Genomic DNA, 14,397 nt, shown 5'->3' with positions numbered 1-14,397 from the left:
TTTTTTTTTTTTTTTTTTTAAATAAGGTCCTAGTCACAGGTTCTGGGACATGGACATCATCTTTTCAGGGGCTGCCACCCAACTGACTGCATCCTTCATGGTTCTGATGGCTTTCACCACCCTCTGCCAGCATGTTGTATATTAATTTATTATTTCTATATGTTCTCCTTGCCTGGACCTTGCTGCAAGGATCCAGAGGGGTAGGGACCACTTTCATTGTGTTTGTTGCTGTATTTGTATTGCTCAGGACATAGTAGGTACTCAGTAAATCTTCATTGCATGAATGAATGTGTGTTTTGTTTTGTTTTGTTTTTTTGGGACAGAGTCTTACTCTGTCACCCAGGCTGGAGTGCAGTGGCACAATCTTGGCTCACTGCAACCTCCACCTCTGGAGTTCAAGTGATCCTCCTGCCTTAGCCTCTTGAGTAGCTGGGACTACAGGTACACACCACTATGCCCAGCAAATTTTTGTACTTTTAGTGGAGACGGGGTTACACCATGTTGGCCAGGCTGGTCTTGAACTCTGACTCCAAGTGATCTGCCTGCCGCAGCCTCCCAAAGTTTTGGGATTACAGGCGTGAGCCACCGCGCCCAGCAAATGTGTGTTTGCTGCGCTGTTTCCCTGTGTGTTTCTTGCCTGTCTGGTGTGTATCTTTGTGTCTGGGGCCATCCTGCCCTGTGCTGCCCGACCAAGCCACCTCTGCCCACAGGTGCCCGCCTGGCTGGGTGGGTGAGCGGTGTCAGCTGGAGGACCCCTGTCACTCAGGCCCCTGTGCTGGCCGTGGTGTTTGCCAGAGTTCAGTGGTGGCTGGCACCGCCCGATTCTCATGCCGGTGCCCCCGTGGCTTCCGAGGTGAGAGGGGAAGAGTCTGGAGGGGAGGCAGGTGGGGGTGTGGTCAGTCCCAAACTAACCCTGTCCCGTTCCCTCCAGGCCCTGACTGCTCCCTGCCAGATCCCTGCCTCAGCAGTCCTTGTGCCCACAGTGCCCGCTGCTCAGTGGGGCCCGATGGACGCTTCCTCTGCTCCTGTCCACCTGGCTACCAGGGCCGCAGCTGCCGAAGTGACGTGGATGAGTGCCGGGTGGGTGAGCCCTGCCGCCATGGTGGCACCTGCCTCAACACGCCTGGCTCTTTCCGCTGCCAGTGTCCAGCTGGCTACACGGGGCCCCTATGTGAGAACCCTGCGGTGCCCTGTGCACCCTCACCATGCCGTAACGGGGGCACCTGCAGGCAGAGTGGCGACCTCACTTACGACTGCGCCTGTCTTCCTGGTGAGTGAGCCCTACTCAGGGGAGGCAAAAGGGTGGGCGTGGGGACATCAGGCCAGCCCAACGGTGACCATCCTTGCCCCTTTCCCTGCTAGGGTTTGAGGGTCAGAATTGTGAAGTGAACGTGGACGACTGTCCAGGACACCGATGTCTCAATGGGGGGACATGCGTGGATGGCGTCAACACCTATAACTGCCAGTGCCCTCCAGAGTGGACAGGTGGGCACTGGGGCCAGAGGGAGTGGGGAGGCAGGCCTCGGGTGGACATGCGCCAGGTAGCTGGACTGCTGCATCTGTTTGCCACAGGCCAGTTCTGCACGGAAGATGTGGATGAGTGTCAGCTGCAACCCAACGCCTGCCACAATGGGGGTACCTGCTTCAACACGTTGGGTGGCCACAGCTGCGTGTGTGTTAATGGCTGGACAGGCGAGAGCTGCAGTCAGAATATCGATGACTGTGCCACAGCCGTGTGCTTCCACGGGGCCACCTGCCATGACCGCGTGGCTTCTTTCTACTGTGCCTGCCCCATGGGCAAGACTGGTGAGTGGCTGTTTTCTCTGCAGGGAGCCATGGATGGTTTTTAGGGGGGCAAATAAGAAGTCTGACTTGAGTGTTAGAAAGATTATGCTAGGCTGGGCACAGTGGCTCATGCCTGTAATCACAGCGCTTTGGGAGGCCAAGATAGGAGGATCGCTTGGGCCCAGGACTTTGAGACCAGCCTGGACAACATAGTGAGACCTCATCTCTACAAAAACTTGGTAGGCTGGGTGTGGTAGCTCACGCCTGTAACCGCAGCACATTGGGAGGCCCAGGTGGGTGGATTGCTTGAGTTCAGCAGTTTGAGACCAGCCTCGGCAACATGGCAAAATCCTGTCTCTACCAAAAATACAAAAAATTAGTTGGGCATGGTAGTGCATGCCTATAGTGCATGCCTGTAGTCCCAGCTACTCTGGATGCTAAGGTGGAAGGATGGCTTCAGCCCAGAAGGTGGAGGTTGCAGTAAGCTGAGATTGAGCCACTGCACTCCAGCATCTGTCTCTTATACACATCTAGATGTGTATAAGAGACAGGAGTAAGACCCTGTATTAAAAAAAAAAAAAAAAAAAAAAGAGGCTGGGCACGGTGGCTCATGCCTGTAATCCCAGCACTTTGGGAGGCCAAGGTGGGTGGATCACGAGGTCAGGAGATCAGACCATCCTGGCTAACACAGTGAAACCCTGTCTCTACTAAAAATACAAACAATTAGCCAGCCTTGGTGGCGGGCGTCTGTAGTCCCAGCTACTTGGGAGGCTGAGGCAGGAGAATGGCGTGAACCTGGGAGGTGGAGCTTGCAGTGAGCCGAGATCGCGCCACTGCACTCCAGCCTGGGTGACAGAGCAAGATTCCGTCTCAAAAAGAAAAAAAAAAAAGATTATACTGGAGGCGGCTTTAGAGGGGAAGTTGCTGGGAGAGGAAGCCTGGGAGAGACATAGGAGGAGGCTGACATTGCACTGATGCATGCAGAAGCCATTGGAATTGGGGAACTCCTGGGAGTTACCTTTGGAAGTGGCAAAGATCAGAGAACATGTTTAGGAGGGGAACATGGATATAGAAGAAGGACATAACATGGCAGAGGGTATTACAGAAGCAAAGACTGGATGGTAGGCGTGGTGGCTCATGCCTGTAATCCCAGCACTTTGGGAGGCTGAGGCAGGCAGATCACCTGAGGTGAGGAGTTTGAGACCAGCCTGGCTAACGTGGTGAAACCCCATTTCTACTAAAAATAAAAAACATTAGCTGGGTGTGGTGGCGCATGCCTGTAATCCCAGCTACTCCGGAGGCTGAGCAGAAGAATCGCTTGAACCTGGGAGGTGGAGGTTGCAGTGAGCCGAGATCGCGCCATTTTACTCCAGCTTGGGCAGCAAGAGCAAAACTTCATCTCAAAAAACAAAACAACAACAACAACAACAAAACAATATGCAAGGGGTGTGGGCCTTTTGGGCAGAGCAGGAAGGTCTGCCTATGACTTCTGCCTACCACTTCCCAGGCCTCCTGTGTCACCTGGATGACGCCTGTGTCAGCAACCCCTGCCACGAGGATGCTATCTGTGACACGAATCCAGTGAACGGCCGGGCCATTTGCACCTGTCCGCCCGGTTTCACGGGCGGGGCGTGTGACCAGGATGTGGACGAGTGCTCTATCGGTGAGGGGAGCTCCATCGTCTGTGAAAGGGCCAGGAAAGAGGTGAGAGGAGGGGGTCCCGTCCAGCCACGCCCACACTGAACGCACTCTATCCGGCAGGCGCCAACCCCTGCGAGCACTTGGGCAGGTGCGTGAACACGCAGGGCTCCTTCCTGTGCCAGTGCGGCCGTGGCTACACTGGACCTCGCTGTGAGACCGACGTCAACGAGTGTCTGTCAGGGCCCTGCCGCAACCAGGCCACGTGCCTTGATCGCATAGGCCAGTTCACCTGTATCTGTATGGCAGGTGGGTGGTGGGCGTGGCCTGGGCGGGTCCTGAGGCAGGGGGCGGGGCCAGATAAGCCCGCGGATGGGTTGCTGAGCAGAATGGGGTGGAAGTGGGTTTGGAGTGGGACTCTTAGAGACTGAAGCCCGGAGGGAGGTGGGGTCGGGGCCAGACGGGAATCCTGTGTGATTCTGGGGGCTTGGTCAAATGGAGTCAGTAGAACCTCAGGTGGGCTGGGAGTATTCTTGACCTTAGGACCCTCTCGGGAAGGGGTTGGGGCTAGAGAGGCAGAGTTGGGGCTGCTGTGAGGTCAAGGTGAAGCCTGCAGACAGTCTTGCAGTGAGCCTGGGCAAAGGCTATGGGGGCCCTGGGGCTGGGAGCTGGGGACTGGGGACTGGGGAAAGGGCTTAGTCTGAGGACTAGGGAGAGAAGGAGGAGTTTGAAGGCAAGGCCTCTGCGGACACCCATGAGCCTTGGGCCAGTTGGGACCACAGCTGGGTGACAGTCCAGGCTGAAAATTAAGGTTGGGCTGGGAGTGTGGGAGGGGGGAAGAAGGCTCGGGGGATTTGTCGATGAGTAGGAAGGGAAGGGAAGTACTTCCTTCCTTGCACCCCGTTCACACCATAGGGCAGCCCCCACTTTCCTAAGCCCTGTGCCCTGCCCCAGGCTTCACAGGAACCTATTGCGAGGTGGATATTGACGAGTGTCAGAGTAGCCCCTGTGTCAACGGTGGGGTCTGCAAGGACCGAGTCAACGGCTTCAGCTGCACCTGCCCCTCGGGTGAGGACCTTGGGAGAGGGAGCCTGAAAAGACATGTCTGGGAAGGGGCGAAAACTCCAGGGTGGGAACCTATAAAACCACATTAGCGGATAACTTACAATAGAAATCACAGGTTATGAAGCACATTGAAGTTAATTTAAATCCAAGTAAATGGGTTTTTCCACCCAAACAAGGCGGGGCTGGAGTGGGGTGTACTGCTCTCAGCCTTTCTGGGCCTCTGCTCATCCCACTCCCCACCCCAGGCTTCAGCGGCTCCACGTGTCAGCTGGACGTGGACGAATGCGCCAGCACACCCTGCAGGAATGGCGCCAAGTGTGTGGACCAGCCTGATGGCTACGAGTGCCGCTGTGCAGAGGGTGAGGCGGGCCAATGACAATCCGACGAGAATCAGGAGGCGGGGCTTGTGGGCGACAGGGCCAATAACAGACTTGGGGAGAGCTTGGGGGCAGGATTGTAGCAAGGCAGGACCCAGTGACAGAGTTGGGGGGTGGAGCCAATAATGCATATAGACTGACATAAGGCTACATGTGGAGCCAAAGGGTTGGGCTGGGCACAGGGTGCATGTAGCTGAATGGGGAGGGCCCAGTACCTTCCCCTGTCACCTGCCGTCTGCTCACATCTCCAGTAGGGGGTGGGGCAGAAACAGGGCTGGAGGTGGGGCCACAGCTGGGGGTGGGATTTAACTGTGGGAGAGTCTTGGCTAGGGACAAATTCCGGAGCTTGCAGCGGGGTGGAGTGGAAGTAAGTGGCGGGGCAGGGCCTGTATTGAGCCTGCCTCCTGACAGCTTGATGGGCAGGGCCTCAGATAGAGCTGAACCAGGATTGGTCCGAGGCCTCACCTGTAGGCAGGCCCCTGGCAAGTGGGCGGAGCCTGACACTCTTGGCCCCGCAGGCTTTGAGGGCATGCTGTGTGAGCGCAACGTGGATGACTGCTCCCCTGACCCATGCCACCATGGTCGCTGCGTGGATGGCATCGCCAGCTTCTCATGTGCCTGTGCCCCTGGCTACACGGGCACACGCTGCGAGAGCCAGGTGGACGAATGCCGTAGCCAGCCCTGCCGCCATGGCGGCAAATGCCTAGACCTGGTGGACAAGTACCTCTGCCGCTGCCCTTCTGGGACTACAGGTGGGACTGGGGGCTGGGGCAGAAACAGCACTCCTGAAGGGGCACAGAGGGTTTGGGAAGGTTGCATTTAAGGGGGCACAGTGGTGACTGCTCCATGCCATGTTCCTGGCCACCAGGTGTGAACTGCGAAGTGAACATTGACGACTGTGCCAGCAACCCCTGCAGCTTTGGAGTCTGCCGTGATGGTATCAACCGCTACGACTGTGTCTGCCAACCTGGCTTCACAGGTGGGCAAGTGGCTGCCATGGAGAGGGGGTCCTTAGATCGAGGGTGAAGTCGCTCGTTTCTGTGGGCCTGTTTTGCCCATATCTTTGCAGACTCTTGTCCAACGAGGTTGTCCATGCTTTGCCCTGAGTCTGTGCTGTCTCATTGGCATAAGGTTGTTTCGATATTATTCTGGAGGCCAGGCGCGGTGGCTCACGCCTGTAATCCCAGCGCTTTGGGAGGCCAAGGCAGGTGGATCACTTGAGGTCAGGAGTTTGAGATCAGCCTGGCCAAAATGGTGAAACCCCGTCTCTACTAAAAGTACAAAAATTAGCCGGGCGTGGTGGCGGGCGCCTGTCGTCCCCGCTACTTGGGAGGCTGAGGCAGGACAATTGCTTGAACCCAGGAGGTGGAGGTGGCATTGAGCCAAGATTGTGCCACTGCACTCCAGCCTGGGCGACAGAGTGAGACTTCATCTAAAAAACACACACACACACACACACACACAAACAAGAAAAGATTATTCTGGAACACAGATGAAAGTGTCTAAACTCAGTGACTAGGTTATTTCTGAATGGGACTAAAGTAATTCTTGGTGGAAATGAATGAGACTTTGCTAAGTGTGTTGGCTCATGTCTGTAGTAATCCCAGCACTTTGGGAGGCTGAGACGTGAGGATCACTTGAGCCCAGGAATTCGAGACTAGCCTGGGCAACATAATGAAACCCTGTCTCTACAAAAAATAAACACACTCCCCAAGCCAGATTAGTCAATAAGTAGATAAACACACACACGCGCACACAATTAGTCGGACGTGCTGGTGTAGTCCCAGCCAGTCGGGAGGCTGAGATGGGAGGATCGCTGGAGCCCAGGAGGTCAAGGCTGTGGTGAGCTATGATCACGCCACTGCAGTCCAGCCTGGGAGACAGAGTGCGACCCTATCTCAAAAAATAAGAAGAAGAAAAGAAAAAGAAAGGGACTTCATGGAAGTTTGGGGACCAGAATGATCTGGGGCAAGGCAGCTCTTGTTTGAGGAGGTGGGTGTCCTAATTTGCACAAGAGCTGATGCATTACGAAAAAGAGGTTGTCCTTGCTCGGGGGTGTGGGTGTGCTAAGTGGGGTCAGATCGTCCCTCCCTGGTTGTCCCTGCTGCCTTTGTTCTGAGGTGAGATTGCTTGTGTACTCCCCAGGGCCCCTTTGTAACGTGGAGATCAATGAGTGTGCTTCCAGCCCGTGCGGCGAGGGAGGTTCCTGCGTGGATGGGGAAAACGGCTTCCGCTGCCTCTGCCCGCCCGGCTCCTTGCCCCCACTCTGCCTCCCCCCGAGCCATCCCTGTGCCCATGAGCCCTGCAGTCACGGCATCTGCTATGATGCACCTGGCGGGTGAGGGCCCTTCTCAACCTCAGACACCGCCTCCTCTCCCTGGCCTACCTCCTTGGCCTGACTACCTTCCCCTGCCAGGTTCCGCTGTGTGTGTGAGCCTGGCTGGAGTGGCCCCCGCTGCAGCCAGAGCCTGGCTCGAGATGCCTGTGAGTCTCAGCCCTGCCGGGCCGGCGGGACGTGCAGCAGCGATGGGATGGGTTTCCACTGCACCTGCCCCCCTGGTGTCCAGGGTGTGTACCTCGCCTTCCCTCCGCAGCCCCACCAACACCATTGGCCTCATCTCTCTTCTCCTCTACTCTCTCCTCCCCATATATTGGCTTCTTTTCTGCTTTCAATCATTTCCCTCCAGGAGCTTGGGAGGTGGGTATCGAAGTGGGGACAGGTTGGGGGAGGTGGGGGGAGATGGGATCAGGGAATCCCTCAAGGCTGTCTCTGCTTCCTTCTCTTCCACCCCCCACAGGACGTCAGTGTGAGCTCCTCTCCCCCTGCACCCCGAACCCCTGTGAGCATGGGGGCCGCTGCGAGTCTACCCCTGGCCAGCTGCCTGTCTGCTCCTGCCTCCAAGGCTGGCAAGGTATGTCACCTGCTTCTCTCCCCTCCTCCTCTCCATCTCCTCTGCCCCTTGCCCTATCGGGATTGATGCTGGGGATCCGGAGGGGGACCATCCCCAGCTCTGCCTTTGAGAGAGGCTTCCTTCTGGGAAAGACAGAGCTGGACACAGATCTGCTGCCTGTGTGGGTCAGCCCTTGGAAGAGGAAGGGCTATGGGGCTAGAGATGCTGGGATTCAGGATGGGGTTTGGGGTACAGCTTCCTGGAGGAGCAGACCTCATAGTAGGTATTTGCCACCTACTGAGACAGGGAGACGACCGTTCTGAAACTGCATATGCAAAATGCCCACGCGAATGACAGCATGGCTTATTTTGCCTTCACCCATCTCGGCCTGCAGGTTCTTCCTGAGCCCCAGGTCCCTGGGACCCTGCTCTATACCCTGTAACCCTAGGTGTGACCTTGCTCCCCACCCTCAGGCCCACGATGCCAGCAGGATGTGGACGAGTGTGCTGGCCCCGCACCCTGTGGCCCTCATGGTATCTGCACCAACCTGGCAGGGAGTTTCAGCTGCACCTGCCATGGAGGGTACACTGGCCCTTCCTGCGATCAGGACATCAATGACTGTGACCCCAGTGAGTGCAGGGGAGCTCTTGGGGGTGCTGCTCTGGGGAACACAGTCATTAAGCTTGAACTATGTGCCTGGCACTGTGCTGTCATTTCATCTTCACAGTTATCTTACTTTTCCCGTTTTATTCATATGGAAACCTAGGCCCAAGAAGGTTGAGTGACTTCTTGCCCGAGGCTATGGAATGAGTCAGGGAATGAGCTGGGCTTAGAACCCTGGAGTCTGTGCACTGCCTCTTTTTTTTTTTTTTTTTTTGAGACAGTCTTAGCTCTGTTACTGGAGTGCAGTGGTGCGATCATGGCTCACTGCAACCTCTGCTCTCTGGGCTCAGGTGCCTCAGCCTCCCCAGTGGCTGGGACTATAGACGTGCACCACCACACCCAGCTAATCTTTTGTATTTTTTGTAGAGATGGTGTTTCGCCATGTTGCCCACGGTGGTCTCCAATTCCTGGGCTCAAGCAATCTACCCGCCTCCACCTCCCAAAGTGCTGGGATTACAGGCGTGAGCCACCACAGCCGGCCTGAGTGCACCGTCTTTGAGAGCAAGCGAGTTAATATCGTGTGCAGAGTGTGAGACAAAAGGCCCCCCAGAGGCCGGGTGCGGTGGCTCACGCCTGTAATCCCAGCACTTTGGGAGGCCGAGGCGGGTGGATCACCTGAGGTTGTGAGTTCGAGACCAGTCTGACCAACATGGGGAAACCCCGTCTCTACTAAAAATACAAAATTAGCTGGGCGTGGTGGCGCATGCCTGTAATCCCAGCTACTTGGGAGGCTGAGGCAGGAGAATCGCTTGAACCTGGGAGGTGGAGGTTGCAGTGAGGTGAGATCGTGTTATTGCACTCCAGCCTGGGCAACAAGGAAAAACTGTCTGAAAAACAAAAAACAAACAAACAAAAAGGCCCCCCAGAGGATTCCCCAGGGATGCTGCCCAATAGACAAATAACACAAGCCACTTATGCAATTTTATATTTTCTAGTAGTCACATTAAAAATAAACACAAACTGGAGATATTAAATTTAATATTATTTATTTATTTATTTATTTATTTATTTATTTATTATTTATTTATTCAGAGTGAGGCTGTGTCACCCTGGCTGGAGTGCAGTGGTGCGATTTTGGCTCAGTGCAGTCTCAAACTCCTGGGCCGAGGCAATCCTCCTGTCTTAACCTCCTGAGTAGCTAGGATTACAGGCACTCACTACCATGCCTAGCTAATATTTTTATTTTAATTTTGTAGATATGGGGTCTCGCTACGTTGTCTAGGCTGGTATCAAACTCCTGGCCTCAAACCACCCTCCTGCCTTGGCCTCTCAAACTGCTGCCACTGTGCCTGGCCAAATTTAATATATTTAAATTTAATTTATTAAATGTGTATAATTGGCTGGGTGTGGTGGCTCACGCCTGTAATCCCAGCACTTTGGGAGGCTGAGACAGGTGGATCACCTGAGGTCAGAAATTCAAGACCAGCCTGACCAACATGGAGAAGCCCCGTCTCTACTAAAAATACAAAATTAGCCCTGCATGGTGGCGCATGCCCGTAATCCCAGCTACTCAGAAGGCTGAGGCAGGAGAATCACTTGAACCCAGGAGGCGGGAGGTTGTGGTGAGCTGAGATTGTGTCATTGTGCTCCAGCCTGGGCAACAAGAGCAAAATTCCATCTCAAAAAATAAAATAAATAAATAAATAAATAAATAAAAGTAAATGTATATAATCTATTTTATTTAACCCAATATATTAACATATCATTTCAACATGTAATCAGTATAAAAAGTGTTAATGAGATATTTTACATTTTTTCCTTTTTTTAATTTTTTGGAGACAAGGTCTCACTCTGTCACCCGGACTAGGGTGCAGTGGTGTGGTCATGACTCACTGCAGCCTTGATCTCCCAGGCTCAAGTGATCCTCCCATCTCAGCCTCCCCAGTAGCTGGGACTACAGGTGTGCACCACCACACCCAGCTAATTTTTGTATTTTTTATAGAAATGAGGTCTTGCCATGTTGCCCAGGTTGGTCTCGAACTCCTGAGCTCAAGTGATCTGCCCACCTTGGCCTCCCAAAGTGTTGGGATTACAAGTGTGTGCCACCACGCCCAGCCTATTTTTTTTTTTCATACCATGTCTTCAAAATCTGAAACCCAGTTTGTATTTTACATTTATAGCACATCTCCATTTAGTCACAATTTCAGGAACTCAGTAGCCACATGTGGCTAATGGCCACTGTCCTTGGCTTGTCCCAAGCACAGGAATTAGATCAGACACAATTAGCAGCATTTGCTCGGCAGCTTAAAGGGACATTTTGGTTCTCCCCACATCCTGCCCTTGCCACATAGGTGAGGTTTCCAGATAAAGGAGGGGACGAGGCCACAGAAGGGGATGGATTTAGATTCCTCTGATCAAATGCACCGGATCCCAGTTGAACCTGGTTTCCTCCTGAATTCTTTTTTTTTTTTTTTTGAGATGGAGTCTGGCTCTGTCGCCCAGGCTGGAGCGCAGTGGCCGGATCTCAGCTCACTGCAAGCTCCACCTCCCGGGTTTACGCCATTCTCCTGCCTCAGCCTCCAGAGTAGCTGGGACTACAGGCGCCCGCCACATCCCCTGGCTAATTTTTTGTATTTTTTAGCAGAGACGGGGTTTCACCGTGTTAGCCAGGATGGTCTCGATTTTCTGACCTTGTGATCCGCCCGTCTCGGCCTCCCAAAGTGCTGGGATTACAGGCTCGAGCCACCGCGCCCGGCCTCCTCCTGAATTCTTCTCAATCCAAGGCATATCCCAGTCAGACTGGACTAATGGGGGCAAAGTAGGTGACCAGACTGCCTTCCTCCTGTCCGCAGACCCATGCCTGAACGGTGGCTCGTGCCAAGACGGCGTGGGCTCCTTTTCCTGCTCCTGCCTGCCTGGTTTCGCCGGCCCACGATGCGCCCGCGACGTGGACGAGTGCCTGAGCAACCCCTGCGGCCCAGGCACCTGCACCGACCACGTGGCCTCCTTCACCTGCACCTGCCCGCCGGGCTACGGAGGCTTCCACTGTGAACAGGACCTGCCCGACTGCAGCCCCAGGTGGGTGGGGCCTCTGTTTGGAGCGCAGGGACTCTGACTTGGCATGGGGCCTGGGACCTGGGACGAAGTGGGGACAGCAAGGACTAGGGGGAGTCCTCAGCTTGATACCCACTGCGGACTGTGATGACTAATGGGGCAGGGCCGGGGAAGGAGCAGGGCGTCTGTTTGGAGGTCACCTTGGAGTCTCTGGTGCCTGAGAGGGCATGGCCTCCAGGTGGCTCTCAGCTTAGGGCTGAAGTCCCTGGTGAATTGGGGCTAAGGGACTTGGTTGGTTTCTGCTGGGGCTGCAGCTTCTTTCGGAGATAAGGGTCAGGGAGTGGGACGTCCCCAGCGCTACCAGTGGAACTCAGCGCTTCCAGCGGGACTCGGGAAGGAGGGCGGGGCCTATGAGGGGGCGGAGCCTGATTCTCCCTCCCACTCCTTCTGCTCCAGCTCCTGTTTCAATGGTGGGACCTGCGTGGACGGTGTGAACTCGTTCAGCTGCCTGTGCCGTCCCGGCTACACAGGAGCCCACTGCCAACATGAGGCAGACCCTTGCCTCTCGCGGCCCTGCCTACACGGGGGCGTCTGCAGCGCCGCCCACCCTGGCTTCCGCTGCACCTGCCCCCAGAGCTTCACGGGCCCGCAGTGCCAGGTGGGTGGAGTTACTGGGGACCTGGGGGAGGAGCCTGCCTGGGATCCTAGGAGGGAGAAGGATCCCTCCTTGGAGAAACTTGGCTTCTACCCCCTACCCCCCCAGTACTGACTCTGAGTGCCTCCTCTCCAGACGCTGGTGGATTGGTGCAGCCGCCAGCCTTGTCAAAACGGGGGTCGCTGCGTCCAGACTGGGGCCTATTGCCTTTGTCCCCCGGGATGGAGCGGACGTCTCTGTGACATCCGAAGCCTGCCCTGCAGGGAGGCTGCAGCCCAGATCGGTGAGTGGGAGCACGCGGGCGGGGCTGTGGGGCCTCAGGAGGGGGCTCTTGCACGTACCTCCTGCTAGTGTGAGTCGAATGGGGGTGCCACAGAGCTTATGCGGCATGATGGGGTGTGTGACTGAGTGGTGTGGGTGTGTGAGCATGTGACAACTGGCTGGGATGGTGTGTGTGTCTGTCACTGTGAGACAGCAGGGATGGTGTATGTGCTACAGGGTGTGACCGAGCTGCTGTGAGTGTGGAAGGCATGTGTGTGTGTGTCAGTGATGAGACCTTGCCTGCTGGAAGGATGTGCGACAACCTGATGGAGTGTGGGTGCGATCCTGTGGACCCATTCTAGCAAGGATGTTGGAAGATGTGTGTGATGGAGGCAGAAGGGGGATGCATGGGGTTACCTCTGTTCCTGTGCCACTCTCCTCTTTGCAGGGGTGCGGCTGGAGCAGCTGTGTCAGGCGGGTGGGCAGTGTGTGGATGAAGACAGCTCCCACTACTGCGTGTGCCCAGAGGGCCGTACTGGTAGCCACTGTGAGCAGGAGGTGGACCCTTGCTTGGCCCAGCCCTGCCAGCATGGGGGGACATGCCGTGGCTATATGGGGGGCTACATGTGTGAGGTAAGGGGGCGCTCCCCAGGAGAGGGAAGAGAGGGTGGGCATGCTTGGGTGTGTCTGGGCACACGTTTCTCTGCATCTGTGACTTGGTGTGTGTATGTCTCTAGATGTGTCTGAGTTTTTGCTTTTGTGACTCTTGGTATATCTGTGGGTGTCACTCTGGGTAGATCTGGGGTGTTTGTTTGTTTTTTGAGACAGGGCCTCACTCTGTGGCCCAGACCGTAGTGCAGTGGCACAATCTCGGCTCACTGCAACCTCTGCCTCCTGGGTTCAGGTGATTTTCCTGCCTCAGCCTCTCGTATAGCTGGGAATACAGGCACCCACCACCACGCCCAGCTAATTTTTGTAGTTTTCATAGAGACGGGGTTTCACCATGTTAGCCAGGCTGGTCTTGAACTCCTGACCTCAGGTGATGTGCCCACCTCGGCCTCCCAAAGTTCTGGGATTACCTACTGGTAGTGTGCTGGACATCCGTGTGTGTCCTTTTGTGCTGGGGTTCTTTGTGCCTTCATGGGTATGTCCAGTTGTGTCTGTGTCACACTAAGATGAGTGGGTCCCTCTCTTGCCCCACTGAAGTGTCTTCCTGGCTACAATGGTGAGAACTGTGAGGACGACGTGGACGAATGTGCCTCCCAGCCCTGCCAGCATGGGGGTTCATGCATTGACCTCGTGGCCCGCTATCTCTGCTCCTGTCCCCCGGGAACGCTGGGTATGCCAGGGCCAGAGTTGGGGGACAGGATGGGAGGCTGTCTTCATTCCCTCCTGACCACCCCCTGTTTCTTCCCCCAGGCGTGCTCTGCGAGATTAATGAGGATGACTGTGGCCCAGGCCCACCCTTGGACTCAGGGCCCCGGTGCCTACACAATGGCACCTGTGTGGACCTGGTGGGTGGTTTCCGCTGCACCTGTCCCCCAGGATACACTGGTTTGCGCTGCGAGGCAGACATCAATGAGTGTCGCTCAGGTGCCTGCCACGCGGCACACACCCGGGACTGCCTGCAGGACCCAGGCGGGGGTTTCCGTTGTCTTTGTCATGCTGGCTTCTCAGGTAAGCATTGGAGAAGGGGCTGGCCTGGGACCCGGCCTGTTATTCCCCCACTGTGGTTGATCTACATGTTCCTGCTTGCTCAGGTCCTCGCTGTCAGACTGTCCTGTCTCCCTGCGAGTCTCAGCCATGCCAGCATGGAGGCCAGTGCCGTCCTAGCCCAGGTCCTGGGGGTGGGCTGACCTTCACCTGTCACTGTGCCCAGGTAGGTGTGGGTGGCGGCCTTTGGAGGCGGGGCAGGGGCGTGGCCTCTGGAGTAGTGGGGCCTGGCGTCTAGGAGGAGGATGTGGCTTTAGGGGAAACTTCGAAGGGAAGGGAGTTTCTGGAAAATGCTGACATTTCTAACGGGTGTGGTAGCTCATACCTGTAATCCCAGCACTTTGGGAGGCCTAGG

The 14,397-nt window shown here is 55.8% G+C and overlaps 1 protein-coding gene across 1 annotated transcript in view; it reads left to right on the top strand.

The window, feature by feature from the left end:
• The window catches only part of NOTCH3 (notch 3), a gene marked incomplete at its 5' end in the record, with an annotated part of 53,469 nt that overhangs the window by 8,121 nt on the left and 30,951 nt on the right, over positions 1-14,397 (top strand). The window contains 21 exon segments of the mRNA XM_011980613.1: positions 711-853; positions 932-1,270; positions 1,363-1,485; positions 1,573-1,806; positions 3,293-3,448; positions 3,547-3,732; positions 4,378-4,491; positions 4,734-4,847; positions 5,384-5,617; positions 5,734-5,844; positions 7,011-7,203; positions 7,282-7,433; positions 7,664-7,777; positions 8,230-8,385; positions 11,212-11,437; positions 11,870-12,071; positions 12,204-12,351; positions 12,778-12,962; positions 13,536-13,668; positions 13,749-14,006; positions 14,090-14,208. Of these exon segments, the coding sequence (XP_011836003.1) occupies positions 711-853; positions 932-1,270; positions 1,363-1,485; positions 1,573-1,806; positions 3,293-3,448; positions 3,547-3,732; positions 4,378-4,491; positions 4,734-4,847; positions 5,384-5,617; positions 5,734-5,844; positions 7,011-7,203; positions 7,282-7,433; positions 7,664-7,777; positions 8,230-8,385; positions 11,212-11,437; positions 11,870-12,071; positions 12,204-12,351; positions 12,778-12,962; positions 13,536-13,668; positions 13,749-14,006; positions 14,090-14,208 (3,640 nt within the window).

The sequence above is a fragment of the Mandrillus leucophaeus genome, unplaced genomic scaffold (assembly GCF_000951045.1).
Source record: "Mandrillus leucophaeus isolate KB7577 unplaced genomic scaffold, Mleu.le_1.0 Scaffold215, whole genome shotgun sequence".
Taxonomy (NCBI): Eukaryota; Metazoa; Chordata; class Mammalia; order Primates; family Cercopithecidae; genus Mandrillus; species Mandrillus leucophaeus.
The sequence above is the reverse complement of the archived record's forward strand: the minus strand, read 5'-3'. Positions and strand labels throughout refer to the sequence as shown.